General features: G+C 42.5%; 1 protein-coding gene across 2 annotated transcripts in view; it reads left to right on the forward strand.

Annotated features, from left to right (window-relative positions):
* The first annotated feature begins 3,521 nt into the window (after positions 1 to 3,521).
* A2ML1 (alpha-2-macroglobulin like 1) overlaps positions 3,522 to 15,730 on the forward strand; it is a 34,840-nt gene continuing 22,631 nt past the window's right edge. For both annotated transcript variants that reach the window (XM_045839701.1, XM_045839700.1), the window contains exons 1-11: positions 3,522 to 3,591; positions 4,054 to 4,237; positions 4,603 to 4,765; positions 5,339 to 5,391; positions 10,427 to 10,447; positions 11,238 to 11,397; positions 11,646 to 11,730; positions 12,212 to 12,338; positions 12,794 to 12,908; positions 13,226 to 13,335; positions 14,532 to 14,699. In XM_045839701.1, coding sequence (XP_045695657.1) covers positions 3,527 to 3,591; positions 4,054 to 4,237; positions 4,603 to 4,765; positions 5,339 to 5,391; positions 10,427 to 10,447; positions 11,238 to 11,397; positions 11,646 to 11,730; positions 12,212 to 12,338; positions 12,794 to 12,908; positions 13,226 to 13,335; positions 14,532 to 14,699 — 1,251 coding nt within the window. In that variant the 5' untranslated portion in view covers positions 3,522 to 3,526. The remainder of the gene's footprint in view (positions 3,592 to 4,053; positions 4,238 to 4,602; positions 4,766 to 5,338; positions 5,392 to 10,426; positions 10,448 to 11,237; positions 11,398 to 11,645; positions 11,731 to 12,211; positions 12,339 to 12,793; positions 12,909 to 13,225; positions 13,336 to 14,531; positions 14,700 to 15,730) is intronic.

Below are 15,730 nucleotides of genomic sequence, written 5' to 3' on the forward strand. Positions count from 1 at the left end.
AAGTGGACTTCATACATATTTTGTGTCATATTCCCCCTCCCCCTCCCCCAGCCACTCAGGATTGCAAACAATCCACCTTGTCATGAAAACATTATTTCTAATAGCTGCATGTTATTGCTTTATATTAATGTGGCAAATTATTCAACAAAATTCAATTATTGGACATTTGATTAGACAAATGGACAAAATCATTGGACTTAATGTTCCATTTTCCCAACATCTTTACGCCAACCATTTCCTGTAGTAGTGGATTCCTTTCTCTAGAGGACCCCCCGACTTCACGTGGCTCTCTGGAGTTGTCAGTCACAGCACCCTACCACCCTAGCCTCAGATAAGGACAACCCAGGGCCTCCGTCTCATAGTATTCTGAGTCCAGTGATTGATTCAGAGGTGAGCATGTGAGAGGAGGAACAAAATCTGTCTTCAGAAATGTCTGTAGCATAGGTAAAAAATTTTGTCTACTGGGATCATAAAGCTGGAAGAATATGGATTGAGGACTCACGGCTGCCATCTTCCCCACAACTTGAAGGAACTCCTGTGTGCAGTAGAGAGGTAGGATAGTAAGAAGCTAGGAAAATTCATTGGCAAATAGAATAGTTACAGAGACAGATAGCTGAACAAATTATCCGAGCAATTTGCAGACATATACAGAAGGTCACCAGGGCAGGAAACCTCGGGTCCCTAGCAAGGGGCGAAACTGGCACTGGGGCTCCCCATGGGGTGACCTTTCCTTCCCTGGCATATCGCTGGTCATATCATTTAGACCCCTTGACATTTTATCCCTAGAGATAACATCGAGGCCTCAGTTGTATTTCAGCTCCAGGCCCAGAAAATCAGCAAAACCAGGTGGGTTACCCGGTACGTGCCTTCCCTCCGGTGAGCACGCCCACACCTTTCCCTTCCTCCTCTTCTTCCCCCACAGGCAAAATCTCCTCACTCCTAAGGAACCACATGACACTGTTACAGAACAGACTGGGCAGGGGTTGTGGTGGTGGTGAACGATATGCTATTACTGAAAGGACCCCCCCTTTTTCTCCTGGGGTTCCCCCTGCCGCCGGTACTAGGTTCACTTTGCCCACTGCCAGAGGAAAGACATTTCTCAATGCCAGAGACTGGTGAAAAGGTGAGGAATTATTTATTTAAAAGTTATACAGACTTAGAGTAATGACCTAACGTCCTCATTAAAATACTAAAGTTCTTTAGAATACCCACAAACACACACAGTCCTTCCTTCTCCCCTTTGCCCAGTTTGGGGTACCGTGTCTCAGGAAAAGAAGTAGAAGTCCGTGGTTCAGGCAGCCCCTTGATTCCGGCATCATCTGCAGTGTCCCTGCCGTGATCTCCAGTTAATCCAAAGCCATGTGGCACCTTCTCATGACCCCCCAGCAAGAGTCCTTTCACCCCTTTTTATCCAGGCAAAGTCTCTCTTGCTGCCCAAGCCACGTGGCAAAAGGTAGCACCACCCCAGAGCTTTGTGGTCCTAACTCTCGCCCAAGCCATGTGGTCTCTATTTGCCACAGCCGCATGGTCCTAACTCCTCCAAAGCCATGTGGCCCTGACCTGGTATTGTGGCCACACCTGGGTTTAAATCCTTGTGTGGATCTTCCTCTGCAGCCCTATTTCTGACTCCTTTCACAATCAGTTACACCTGCCAGCATTCCCGTATTCGTCCAGCTTTACTGGGCTGCCATAGTAATTCTGGGCAGCCGTGGCCCCATGGCGTGGAGCCAATCATCTCCAAGCTCTCACACAGGAGCTGTAACGGGGGGGGAGTTGCTTCCCAGGTACGACCTGAGTTGAAGTCACTCCCATTCCCGATGCTCAAAGCATTGCCACAGCTATTTAACATATGTATGAAACCAGTTAAAGGTTATAGATATGTTAAATGACCATGCCAGAGGTTAGCTGCAAAACTGTTGCTATGCAAAACAGCTCTCAATGTCCCTGCTCCATGTGTCCCATCCCCCAGTGTCCCCTCAGACTGGTGGGGGTGAGGACATCATATATATATTTTTTCCATAATATTTCCTGGACATCCTGAGTTCTGGACCCTATTACAAATCCCCATTTGGGGGTCCCGCCTTGGCTGCACCCTGTTACAACACTTGCAACTAGGACAGCAATGAGCAGTGGCAGCTCGTCCTGAGCTAAGCCCCTGAACCTGTCCCCAAATCCCACTTCTCTCTAACTCTCCTGTGAGCTGACAGCAGCCCCACCTTGTCTCACTACTTTCTCAGAATATTTCTAGAGAGCCAAAGTAGCCCTGCCTAGCCTCTCTCCTATTGCTTGTTCTATCCTAATTTCTTCTTTGTTTCACTGTTGCCCAGCTGTAATAAATGTCTGCCAAAATTTCCTGAACTCGTATTGTGAAATCTCTTCTGCTGAAGCCACACGCTGCAGGCTGGCCCTAGGCAGACCTGCCCAGGCAAGATGGGTCCTCTTCTGGCAAGGTCTGGAGTGTATGAACCACTTGCTCCTGAGTGTTCGTGGTTACGGAAGATAAGATCTTGTGGTTTTATTATCTGACAATTTACAATTGCGCGGCCCTTTAACTACGTGTCTCCCTTTCCCCATTCCGCTTGTCAAGGAGTTTTCCTAGCTTCTTTTTGGCAGCATCAAGTCTCTGATTTCGGGCCATAGAGTCTTTGGAATTTCTCAGTTTCCTTCCTTTGTTTCTTCATATCCTATCCACCCCAATTGCCAAAAACGCTTTTTTGTTTATGTTGGTTTTATTTGGGTTGGTCGTTGGTCAAGAAAGTATTCTCACTAATTTATATTCTAGGGGGCTTTCAAGTCTTGCCATTATAACCAGCACTACAAAGAAACTCAGTGTGGTGGGGAGGGGGGGAGGCAGAAAACTGTACTTGAACAACAATAGACAAAAAGTTAAAAAAAACTCAGTGTGCATATGTGCATGCTCTCTTTCTCCTTTCAGAAACATTTCCATAGCAGTTGCTGAGTCAACGGACAGGGAAATCTGAAAAGCTTTTGATGTGCATTGTGAAATTACCTTCAGAGAGGTTGTCCATTTTGGTTCTCAAGGAGTGACATGTCCCTACTTCCACAGTCACAGCACTGAGTAGTGTTAATTAAAAAATTCCCAATTAGACAGAAGTACTCTGTTTTTCTATCGATACTGCTCCCATACCTGTGATCCCAACTATGTCTTAATAGAATAATAAAAAGAGGTGAAATGATCAAATGGGTAAGAGAATTTGGAATGAAACCAGAAAAAAAGGGTGGAGTCCAAAAATTTGTTCTGTGAATGGCACCACTGAATACTGAGTCCTGGGTTTTCCCCGAAATAGGTATTCTGGACTGGCTGAGCCAGTATGAATGTTTCCGGGAGAAGATAATTTAAGGAGGTGAACCATAGCTGTACCCTTGTCCACCACCCTAGCCTGAGGCCCCTTGTAGGTGATTGGCGGGAGCTTCAGTGGTAGCTCCACACCCTGTCTTGGGACTTAATATATATGCTCCAGCAGGGAGCAGATCTGATTCTTAGGAGTCTGTGTTACCCACAAAGATGTGGGCTCAGCTCCTTCTAGGAATATTGGCTCTATCCCCAGCTATTGCAGAAAAACTCCTTCCGTAAGTGTTTGATATCTGTCTACCTTTCTCAAATGTAAATCTAGGGGAGACGGAATAACCTTTGGTTTATTTTAATTTCTTTCTCATCTTTTCTGTTCTTTGGTTGCATTTCTCCTTTACCCAAGAAAGAAAAGTTGAGGCCCAAGAGGAAGCTTTTAAAAAAAGATAATATTAAAATATAGCAGACTCCCTGTACTCTGTTCTCTGTAATAGGACTAATTTCCTCCTTAGTACCCTAGACATAGGTTCTTATTGATGGTTTCCCGGTTGTGGGAGGTTTAAGGCTGTGCACTGAGTTATTTGTTACTTGTCTTGTTCTTCCTCATAGAAAATAATGTTCATAAAGGCAGGGATGCAGACTGTTTAAATCACTGTGACATGCTAAGTGTTTATGAGAGGGCTTAATTCTCCATTGAATGGAAGAATCATGACTGCCCTGAAGTCCTTTTCCTCCATTACTAGGAACTACCTGGTGACATTGCCAGCCCAGTTGAATTTTCCCTCTACTCAGAAGGTTTGTTTGGATTTGAGCCCTGGGTACTATGATGTAAAATTCACTATTACTCTGGAGACCAAGGACAAGACCCAGAAGTTGCTAGAACACCATGGGTTGAGGAAGAGGCACTTACATTGCATGTCTTTTTTGGTAAGCAAAGACTTAACCCCATCTCTAATTCCTTACTTTTCTAGTCCCCTCCCTAGATACTCACCATGATCTAATTTTAATTATGCTTTCTGTCATCTTACTTTTGCCTTTCACATTTTACTTACTTACTTAGACTTATCTCCCCCAAGCCTCTCTTCAATTCCTGGCCATAACTCATCCATAATTTCCCTGACCTTAAGTTTCTTCTTTTAGTTCCTGACCTTACCTCCTGATTATTGTTTGCCATCTTCCTGGCAACTTGTATAACTCAGTTCTTTCCTTCCGCCCTCCCACTCTGGGGTTGAGACCAGTAGACCCTGTTCCCCGGTCTCCTGCTCCTCCCCAGAGCACTTTCTCTTGGCCAGGTACCACCACCTGCAGGTGGCACAGAAGAAGTGGCTACAATTCAGGTGTCGGGAACTGGAAATAACGTCAGCTTTGAGGAAAAAAAATCGGTTCTAATTCAGAGGCAGAGGAATGGCATCTTTGTACAAACTGACAAACCTATCTACAACCCAGGGCAGCGAGGTAAGAGGCACACTTACGGGATTAGACAAAAGACGGGGAAAGAGTGACAGGTATTTGCAAGCAGGGGCTTTGTGGTTGGTGGTCAGCCTATGGAACAATGAATGCAGAAGAGAGGAAGAGCTGGGGGGAAGACATGGTGAGTGGATGCCACGTTCCACAAGCCAAAGACTAATGGGTGGAGTTGCTACTGTGTGCATGTTTCTAACACATAAGTACACGTTTCTTCTGGAATGAAGTTTGGCAAGTGTCACTGGGTTGCTTGGTCCTCCAGCAAGCTGCTTGGATATGATGTATGCAAACACACATTTGGCTGGAGCTCCTGTTGTTTGTTCCTTCCTACTTAGAGGGGCGGTTCATTCTGAGGTTTCAGAGTCAACAGCCGTGAATAGAAATCGCTTGAGGGCTTTATCTTTCTTGTGACTAGGTGTTGTTATTATTATTATTATTTTTTAAGTAGAACCTGATGAGGTTTTGCTGACTCAGAAGTGTGTGTGAGGCAGTAGAAGGGTGGAAGAAAGAAAGGTTCTGAGAAAGGAAATATCCCTTTTGCTAATGAAGCCTGTTTCCTTCTAGTGCACTTCCGAATTGTCACCCTGAACAGCAACTTTGTTCCAATGAATGACAAGGTGAGAATTTACTTGGGAAGACAGAAGGAGAAAGGAGCAGGGCAGACTCAGAGAGATCAGGGGAAAGGAGACATTCTTTCCAAGGGTGTGAGGAGGTGAGGCCCTCTGAGGTGCAGAATGCAGGTGGGGAATTGAGATACAAGTCTAAGTCCTCACAGCCCCTGCCTGCCTGTAAACAAGCAGATAGGTCTAGTCTCGGGTCCGACAGCTGAGAATGACAGTGAGGTCAGCATTCTTGAGAGATGGTTACCCTCCCTGTTGTTATAAAAGAGTTTCTGAAAATTTTGAGACTTTCCAGGAATGATGCAGACACTTGGCTGTTCAAATACTAAGAAGCAGTTCATGAGTGAGTTTAACCAAAGGAAGAGAAGGAATATCCACCCTCCTCATCTTCTTTTTTTTTTTACTATGAGGCAAGGTAATTTATAAAATAGACAGTTCTCTTAAGGCAACATTGAAAAATACCAACCAATTTATAAAGTAGACAGTTCTCTTAAGACAACATTTTAAAAGTACCAGAAGTAAAAATGTGGTAACATTGGATGAATACTTAAATTTTCCTTGAACTACTCCATCCCTAGAATTATAAGCCTTATGAGAGAGAGGGCTGATCTCCATTCAGGGCTCACGTCATTTCTGCACGTGTATGAAATACCTAGCTCTCACACACTCCTGCTGCCTTCTTTCTCCTTCAGCCACGGCCCATCTATTCAAGAGAATTTTTTTTTATTTTTAGAGAGGGAATGGAGGGAGAAAGAGAGAGAAAGAGAGAGAGAGACATCAATGTGCGGTTGCTGGGGGCCATGGCATGTAACCATGGCATGTTACCCAGGCATGTACCCTGACTGGAAATCAAACCTGCGACACTTTGGTTCACAGCCTGCGCTCAATCCACTGAGCTACGCCAGCCAGGGCTCTCAAGAGAATCTTTTAAAGACCATTATGGGGAAGGCATTGTTTTTATTTCTGTCTCCGTGTTCTCAGAGCTTCTGTTTCTTTTCCCCACATACAGAGAGGCTATGGGCTTATTGATCAGTGGCCTCCTCCACCACTGCTTTCTTTCCCAGTTTGGAATTCTTTTTAGTTTCTCCTTCCTGTCATCTGTATCCTTTCTTTATCAAAAGTTTAGTATAATATGGCATAATAATTATTTAACAGACTGTTGATCCCAGAGCTAAAAAGAGGAAATGCTAAGGTGAAAGTGTGGCCACAGCCAACACTTGAGCCAACACTGAGATGACTCTCAGACTCTGCTGCGCCTTTGAGGTCGATCTCATTAATGACCCATTACCTTATCTTTCCTCTGCCCACTTGATGCTGTATTACTCACCTGTGTTCTGATTTCCATTGTTATGCTCTGTTTCTGATGGAAATTGCTCCTTCTTCTCCACTCCATTTCCTCAGCCAGCCCTCCAGCCCCAAGTTCCGGTTTGAAACATTGAAAATTTGGAACACTGAAATTAACAAAAGGAATTTCACTAAGAAACTGAGAGACAAAAATTATGGGTATGCAGAGCACAGTGTGTTATCCTTGAGCAACTAAAGTATACTCGAGATTAACTGGCCCTGTCTAGCTTGGTTGTTACACCCTTTCATCCAGAAACTTCAGGCAGCTTCCAGCTGGAAATACTATCTTCCTAGTTGAACATTTGTTTCCTTTCAGAGCCTACTTCTGGGTAACTGGCATCATCCTGCTTCTTGGGTCCTTATGTAAGAAAAATACTTTGTTATCTGAGGAAGTGTTCTTTTTTGGGAAATTATAGAATTCCATAATAACCTCAGTGACATTTGGCTTCTTCTTCTTCTTCTTCTTTTTTTTTTTTTTTAAGATTTTATTTACTTACTTTAGACAGAGGGGAAGGGAAGAAGAAAGAGAAGGAGAGAAACATCAATTGTGGTTGCCCCTCAAGGGCCCTCGGCCCGCAACCCAGGCATGTGCCCTGACTGAGAATTGAACCAGTGACCCCTTGGTGCGCAAGCTGGTGTTCAATCCACTGAGCCTCACCAGCCAGGGCAATATTTGCCTTCTTATCATCTATATAGCTCTGGTTTGTGGAAGTCCTGTCCTTTCTTGGGGAATAGCCCACCCCAAAATGTGCAGCTTTGCATTGTAGATTATTTTGAACTGAATGCAGTTAAGACTCTGCAGACTCAAGAAAAACTTTTACTACTCCCTTAACTGGCTAAAAGAATTTAGGTAGACAGCTTGTGCCAGAAAAAGCTGTTATCAGAAATAACTTTTCTTTTCTTAATCTGAAAGACCTACTTGCGTGGCAGGGCAAACATCTGATTACCGAACATCTGCTCTTCTTACCTTCCTGTGAATTGGCCTCCTCCCCTTTGGAGCCCCAGACCCCTGCGCCATTCCTTAGCCCCAGATAGCATATAAATCTCAATTGCCTTACTCCTTTTGAGTCTTGTTTTTGTGGTGCTCCTATGTACATAATTAATTTTTTTCCTGTCAACCTGTCTTAGGTCAATTTACTTATTAGACTAGCCAAAGAACCTAGAAGGGAAAAACAGAAAATGTTTCCATTCCTACAATCTTTATCTCTCATTTTTTGGCTTTCCTAAGGAATCGTCATTACCCCTGGTATCATGGCTGATGTTTGTGTGTAGTGATGCTCTGCTTCTTCCCTGGTCGGCGTCACATGGTTTGTGGCCTAAGAATCAAAGGAAAGCGCCCACTAGAGTCCATTCCATCTCCCTTCCCAGTGAGACCCAAACTGTACTCTCTGTAAGACCCCATATCTAAATTCCAGCTTTCAGCCTCATGGAGTTGCAAGTCCTTTTATGAGTATGTAATACTAGCTGGAAAGCACTGAATCCAATAAATGTACAGTCTCTAATCAGACATTTAATTATAGTCACATCCAAGACATTGCAATTATCTATTTCCATGGCCATGATTTTGTAAAATTTAACGATTATAATTTTAAAAAATCAAAACATCCTACATGTACAGAGACAACACAGTAAGAAGTAATTTTCTCATAGGAAAATTATCTTGAGCAGTCATTTTTGTTTTTAACTTTTAATTATTAGAATTTTCAAACATAACACCAAGATTCAACATTTGTTATCATTTTGCTACATTTGTTTTAATTTATTACTTTTTGCTCATTTAAAAGTAAGTTGTAGACATCATAACATGTTACTTCTAAACACTTCAGCATATGTCTTCTAAAAAGAATGTCTTAAATAATCATAATATTATTATGACACTTCAGAAAATTAATAATAATTATTTAATACCATTTACTATGCAGTCCTAAATCAGTTTTCTCCAAATTTTCAAACTAGGAGACCAAAAAATAAATCTATGCTTTATAATTAATTATGTTTAAAATTTTTCTTAATATAAAATAATCCCCTTTATATTTTTATTATGTTGACTTTTTTTCCTGAGCGATCAGGCTAGATGGCTTTTAAAATGTCCTCATTCTGAAATATGACACTGACTTTAAGCAGGGGTCCCCAGTCCATTAACGGTTTAAGGAGCTGGGCCGCACAGCAGGAGGTGAGCTTGAATGTAATGCACTTGAATCATCCCAAAACCATCCCTCCCACCCCCGTCCAAGAAAAATTGTCTTCCATAAAACCGGTCCCTGGTGCCAAAGAGGATGGGGACTACTAATAAGGAAGCTTACTTGTCTTACAGAATATTTGACAGTCTTAATTTGTCTGATTATTTCCTTATTGTGTAATCCAATTTATTCCTCTATCTTCTTGAAGTAGGTGTAAGGTCTTAACTAGATTTAAGCTAAACATTTTTGGCAAAAATACTTATTAGGTCACGCTGTGAACCTCAAATGTATCTCTTTAGGAAAGAAGCACAGAATGTCCGGTTTCCCACTATGAGGAAGGATGAGTTTGATTACAGGTTAAGGCAGCTTAACTTCTCTGATGCAAAGTTATATCTTTTCCTCTGAAACTGGCAAGTTATTTTGAGTGATACCCACACCTAGCACAATGACTAGTTCCCCACCAACTTAATGGTTTTAGCATCCATTTTCTTAAGGAAACTATACATGATCCTTTTGTTAGAACTCTTTTCTTTATTTATTTCAAAGATTTTATTTATTTAGTTTTAGAGAGAGGGGAAGGAAGGGAGAAAGAGAAAGAGAGAAACATCGATGTGTGAGAGATACATCAATTGGTTGCCTCTCGCATGCCCACAGCTGGGGAGCTGGCCCACAACCCAGGCATGTGCCCTGACTGGGAACCAAACCAGTGATCTTTTGGATTGCAGGCCGGCACTCAATCCACTGAGCCACACCAGCCAGGCTGGAACTCTTTTAAACAAAATTTTTTAGATATTGGTTTGCAGTGCTTAAAAATAAGGTTCCCACCATGGCATTCAAATAGCAGAGGAGGGGCTGGGAAATAACTGGCTTCGAGAAGAGGTTTAAACAAGGTGAACCCTCTGTCGCCCCAACTTTCTGGAAGAGCTGTCACAGAGCACCAAGGTATGCTGAAGTGTCTGAAGTTCTGTTTCTTCAAATACTTTGGAGTCTGGCAACCCATTTGAGGAAAACTTTTCTCTCTCTTCCCCCACTCAATAAGCCTTTACCCCATTGTGACCCCTATCAGAGCACAAAGGAGCCGTTGATCTCACCTTTAACAGGAACCTAAACAACAAAACAAACAAACAAGCAAAATATAACCAGATACTGAAATAGAGAACAGGCTGACAGTGATCAGAGGGGGAGGGAATTTCAGAGGAACAGGGGAAGGGTTTGCAGGAACAAGGATAAAGGACACAGGGACAAAACCTAGGGGGAGTGGGAATGCGAGGGAGGTGGGGAGGGCTGGGGGGGTGGGCTGGGATGGGAGTAAAGGGCAGAAAACTGTACTTGAATAACAATTAAAATTAAAAAATAAAAATAAATTTTAAAAACTAAAAAAAAAGAAAGGAAGGAAGGAGTGGGCAATGAGAAAGAAAGAGGCCTTTGTGAACTTCTTGCTTTCAACAGGCCTATATCCTTATTGCTTACCCTGGTTTAATGGTACATTATCTGGTTTTCTTTTTCAGTATTCTGTGGTGGAACTGCAAGTAAGTAGAAATTTCTTTCTTTTTTTTTTTTCCTGCCAGTTGTGGAGAAAGAGGAATGAAGGTTTGGTGCTAAACTAGGAAAGCAGGAAGAACTCTGAGATCTTGGCCCAGAGCCTGAGACTCTGCCCAGCACTGAGTGCCCACAGTTCCACCCACATTGTGTCTACTCTCTTTCCTCTGCCGGCCCCACCCTCTCAGCCCCAAACCCCTGTAAGGAAAGTCACCCACCTCTGCTGCGACTAACCCTCCCACTCTAATTCCTGTAACTTCTCTGTGCCATGCCAGTTCACCTGGTTCTGTGCTCCTGTTAGTTTTCAGTAATAAGCTCTTGTCGTAGACCCTCAACTGTTGAATATGACATGAATGCCTGTGAGAGTGTTAAGAAACAAAGGGCCCGGAATTGCGAATTCTGCACAGCATCCCCTCCATTTTTCTGTTAATTACCTATATCTCAGGAATCTTACAATCAATCCCTTCAGTGTTGTTCCTTAATAGAGACCAAAAAATAGAGAAAACATTCTTTGTAAATGACATCCTAAATACCACCTGGTCATAACACCTCAGGACTCAGTCTGATCACTTGAAACCACAAGTGCCCTTTTCTTTCCAAATGGGGGGCTGACCCTCTAGGTGAATTTGTCTCGTCAGTAATGAAGAAAATTATGAATAACCTAGGACACTGTTCTTCCTTGGCACAGACCATAGCGAGAATTCTTTATGTGCTCTTTGCAGTGCAAAGTGGGGATCAGACAGGCAGGCACATCATGAGATTTCTTTTTTAATGGTATAGGACCCAAATAGCAACAGGATTGCACAGTGGCTGGAAGTGGTACCCGAACAAGGCATCGTGGAGCTATCCTTCCAACTGGCGCTACAGGCAATGCTGGGCACCTACACAGTGGCAGTGGCTGAGGGCAAGACCTTTGGCACCTTCAGTGTGGAAGAATATGGTAGGTGGGAGAATAACGAGGTTGAAGTGTTGGGTATAGTCTGGTCACAAAATCAGCAAAGGTAAAGTAAAATCTACTATTGGGAGGGGTATTTAGTCATTTTTGAATCAGTGGTAAACCAGCTGATAAAGCCCCCTTTTATTAATTGATTAATTAATTAAATGGTCACCATTTTTATCCCCACTGTTCACTACTTATATGGTCAAGTTATTTTATTCCTTTTCCATTTTTTTTGGTACTCTCTCCAGTGCTGCCTAAGTTCAAGGTGGAAGTGGTGGAACCCAAGCAGTTATCAACAGCAGAGGAATCTTTCAGGGTAAAAATTTCTTGTAGGTAAGAACAAGCTCTGGAGCTGATGGAGATTAAAGCTATATTGAGAAGTATGTTGAGGGAGTCTTATGGAGAGATGGAGGTGGTGGTTAAAACCTGGCATATTTTATGTAGTCCAGGGTCGTGAATTCTCCAAGAACACATTTCCTAATTGTGTTTCCACTCTTATTTCCCACTGCTCAGTCAGTCAGCATTATTGATTTTCAGGCTACTTTGGGCTGAATGGAATATTGAATCTCATGGAGAAATAGGAGTAAGAAAAAAGACGCTATTCCATCCTTTGGATGGTACTTATTGTGTAATGGCAATACTCTAAGGCTTTGAGTTAGCAGGGAAGTGAGTGAGAGCTGGAGAAGGGTAGGACTGTCAGAGTACTTGCCAAAGGTGGAGTGGGGCAAAGAAGGAAAAGCGGTGTGTGGGGACATAAGGGTCGGATCTCAAGTGGAATTTCCCAAATCTGACTCCTTATGCTCTTCTGGGTTAGGTACACCTATGGAAAGCCCATGGTAGGGGCGGTACAGGTATCAGTGTGTCAAAAGGCATATACTTACCACTTTGGAGAGGCAGAACCAGAACAGCTACCTGACAGATGCAGGAACCTCTCTGGACAGGTGAGTAAGGAACCTTACCCACATGTCCTACAGAGTTAGTAAGCCTAAACGTAAAAACGTAGTAAAAAGCCCAGAGTGGAAAACATTTCATATGATTATTATCCCAGTTCCAAAGAACAAAACAGTCTTCTTTATCCTAAACAGACAAAGTCTTTTAGAATCTACCTTGTAATCAAGAAATGAACTTCAACCCCTGGGAGATAGAATTCTCCTGTTCTACAATTGGTTCTTTTCCTCTTGTCCTATTTTGGAGCTTCAAGTTTGTTCATGATTATATATGTACAGGTGTATACTCTACATGTGTGAGTGTATACTCTGTGTCATAAGAGAGTTTTTCTGTCTTAAAGATGGAGAAAATAAAGTATGAAGAAGAGAAATTACTTCTTTCCACAGCACATTAGGAAATGGAAGTAGTGATTACATTATTCATCTTCTCCCTCTCTCTGACTCACTAGACGGACAAAGCCGGATGCTTCTCAGCTTCTGTGAACATGTCCACCTTCAACCTCACTGGTTATCTGTACAGCCACAGCATCAATATTGTGGCTGCTGTGGTGGAGGAAGGGACCGGTAAGTGGTGTACTGCTTGGTTCATTAAGAAAAAAGAAAGGAAAGGGGCTGTTGCAGGGAAACACCCACTCAGAGGATTCCAGACCTATCTTCGTTTGGGTTTGGGAGTGACTTCCTAGTTCACAAAGGAAAGTGCCAGATTCCCATCTGCCATCCACCCCAAAGGTTTGGGGAGGAGGACTTGGTTTGGATCTTTGGCTAGAAATATATGCAGCTTTATACGTCCAGAGGCACCATCCTTTCAGAGGTTTTATATTAAACACAAAGATGAGGATTTCAGGCATTTAGATTAATGTACATCTGTTTTCCCTCTACAGGCGTGGAGGCCAATAGCACTCAGGATATCTACATTTCTTCACAAATAGGATCAATGACCTTTGAAGACACCAGTGATTATTATTACCCCAATTTCCCCTTCACCGGGAAGGTATGTTGAAGCTTGTCTCTGCAGAGGCAAAAACTAATCTTAACTGTTGCTTCCTTCCTGTTGACATATAAAAATAAAACTAACAGCATTGTTCTAAGTACTCTATGGGTACTCACTTATTTAATCTTTACAATAATCCTGTGAAGTAGACACTATTATTGGCCCCATTTTACAGATGAGGAGACAGAGGCAAGAGAGGTTAAGTGATCTTTCCCAAGATTCTGTAGTTAGTAAGTGGAAACTATGATAAAAACCAGGCAGCCTGCATCCAGAATGTACACTCTTAACTCCCTACCTTGTGCTGCCCTTAATACCACATGAGCTGTACCTTGGATATTAATGTTACTTTGGTGCCCTTCCTAGTGCCAAGGGCTCACGTCCTAATGTTCAAATCTTTGAATTTTAGAGCTGCAAGGTATTTGGAGAAATCATTTAGTCTGTGATCCTGCCTCTAGGCAGGGTTAACATCAAACTTTCCTGGACAGAGAGCCATTTATAGATCCTTACACACTTTTTAGAGAGTTTAAAATTTCCTAGTGTCGCAGGTTCGATTCCCAGTCAGGGTACATGCCTGGGTTGCAGGCCATGACCCCCAGCAACCAACCACGCATTGATGTTTCTCTCTCTCTCTCTTTCTCCCTCCCTTCCCTCTCTAAAAATAAATAAATAAAATCTTAAAAAAAAAGAGACATATTAAAAAAAATTTCCTGTGTTAATATCTCCTTTCTACTACTTAATATCTACCCTGCTCTCCAGCTTATCTTTCTTCATGTCTCAGACATCTGGCTAATACAATAATGTACATATTTAGATCCATTTACGCCTTAGTCATCTTTTCTCTAGACTGAGAGTAGATCCATATTTTCTTAGAGCCTAATGATTATACAATTTGGGAGTGGAAGAGGATCCTCTTTAAGAAAATGAAAGGAAAATACTGTACAGAGCCTTAGGAAGAGCCTGTGCAAATGAAAGGCCCTAAAGCTTCATGAGCAACATGGCTACTGTACTTCTACTCCAGGCTAAGCTACTGCTGTTTGTTTTTCAGGTCCTCAGACATCCTAGTTTCCAACCCTTGAATGCATTTACCTCTTTCTGGACTCTTTTCTGAAATGTATTCTAGAGTTTCTGTTATCACATCACTTTACTTCATATTCAAACCTACTCCAAATCTAACTGTAATGACCTTCACCCCTCAGATAAGAGTTAGGGGCCATGACGGCTCCCTCCTCAAGAATCATAGAGTGTTTCTGATGATTTTTGGCATAAATGCAACCATCAACCATACCCTAATTACTGACCACGATGGCCTCGCTTACTTCACGCTGGACACGGTTAATTGGAATGGGACAGGCATTTCTCTGGAGGTAAGCACAGGGGAGGACCAGCAGAGACAGCTCTGGAGGAAAATTTCAAGATGTTTCTGTTTCTTTTCTCCCCCTCCCACCTCCATTTGTAATTCCATCTCCCTCATTTACCATCTGCAGCCCAGTTGGCAAAATCTTTTTCTTAGATCCTTTTTACTTTTAAAATCAATAAAATAAATGACCTTTCAGATCAAAATTGCTCTTTATACTAATTCATCTTATCACTTATTCTATCTTGGTCTAGAGTTGTCTTCTTCCTGTTGTCCTCTTACCCCTCCCCCCATTATGCATAAAAATGGCAAAGAAGAAAACCTTAGGCTTTGGATACTTATAAGGAAGGCTACTTGTATCAGTTATCAACTGTCACACAAGGCTGCTTAATAAACAACTACAAAACTTTAGTATTGTGCAACCAAAAACATGTATTCTTGGTGCATCCAGGACAGTCAGACGGGCAGCTTGGCTTATCTTGGTGGACTTCCTTACATGCTTGTGGACTGGTGGGTTGTAGGCTGGCACTCCACCTGTCTCATGCTCCAGCAAGCCATTCAAGTGTGTTCTCATGGCAACGATGAATTGCAAAGCAAAAGTGGGCATGCAAGAGCTTTTCCAAGCCTCTCCTTCTCTGACATGTGCTAACATACTATTTCCAACAAGTCATATGGCAGGCCCACAGGCGGACTGAAAGGGTACTAAAAGATTATGTGGTAAAGGATGTTGATGCAGGGAGAGACGAAAAATTGAAGCCATTAATGCAACTATTCAGCTACACTACTTAAGCAAACACATGCTATTTGCCTTGTGGATAATTATTTCTTTAGGCATCACCTGATCACTCTACTTAGAAATAATTATTTTCAATCCTCTTATCCTTTAAACCTAGTTTTCTTGTCCCTGAGATATATTCTTTAACTGCTCTATAACCTTAGTCATGCTTATCTACCCAGGAAACATCACTCTGTAAAAGTATATCTTCAGTGCCCTGGCTGGTGTGGCTCAGTCAGTTGGGCATTGTCCTGCAAAGTGACAGG

This window comes from Phyllostomus hastatus, unplaced genomic scaffold, assembly GCF_019186645.2.
Source record: "Phyllostomus hastatus isolate PE091 unplaced genomic scaffold, TTU_PhHast_1.1 phas_contig_308, whole genome shotgun sequence".
NCBI classification, from domain to species: domain Eukaryota; kingdom Metazoa; phylum Chordata; class Mammalia; order Chiroptera; family Phyllostomidae; genus Phyllostomus; species Phyllostomus hastatus.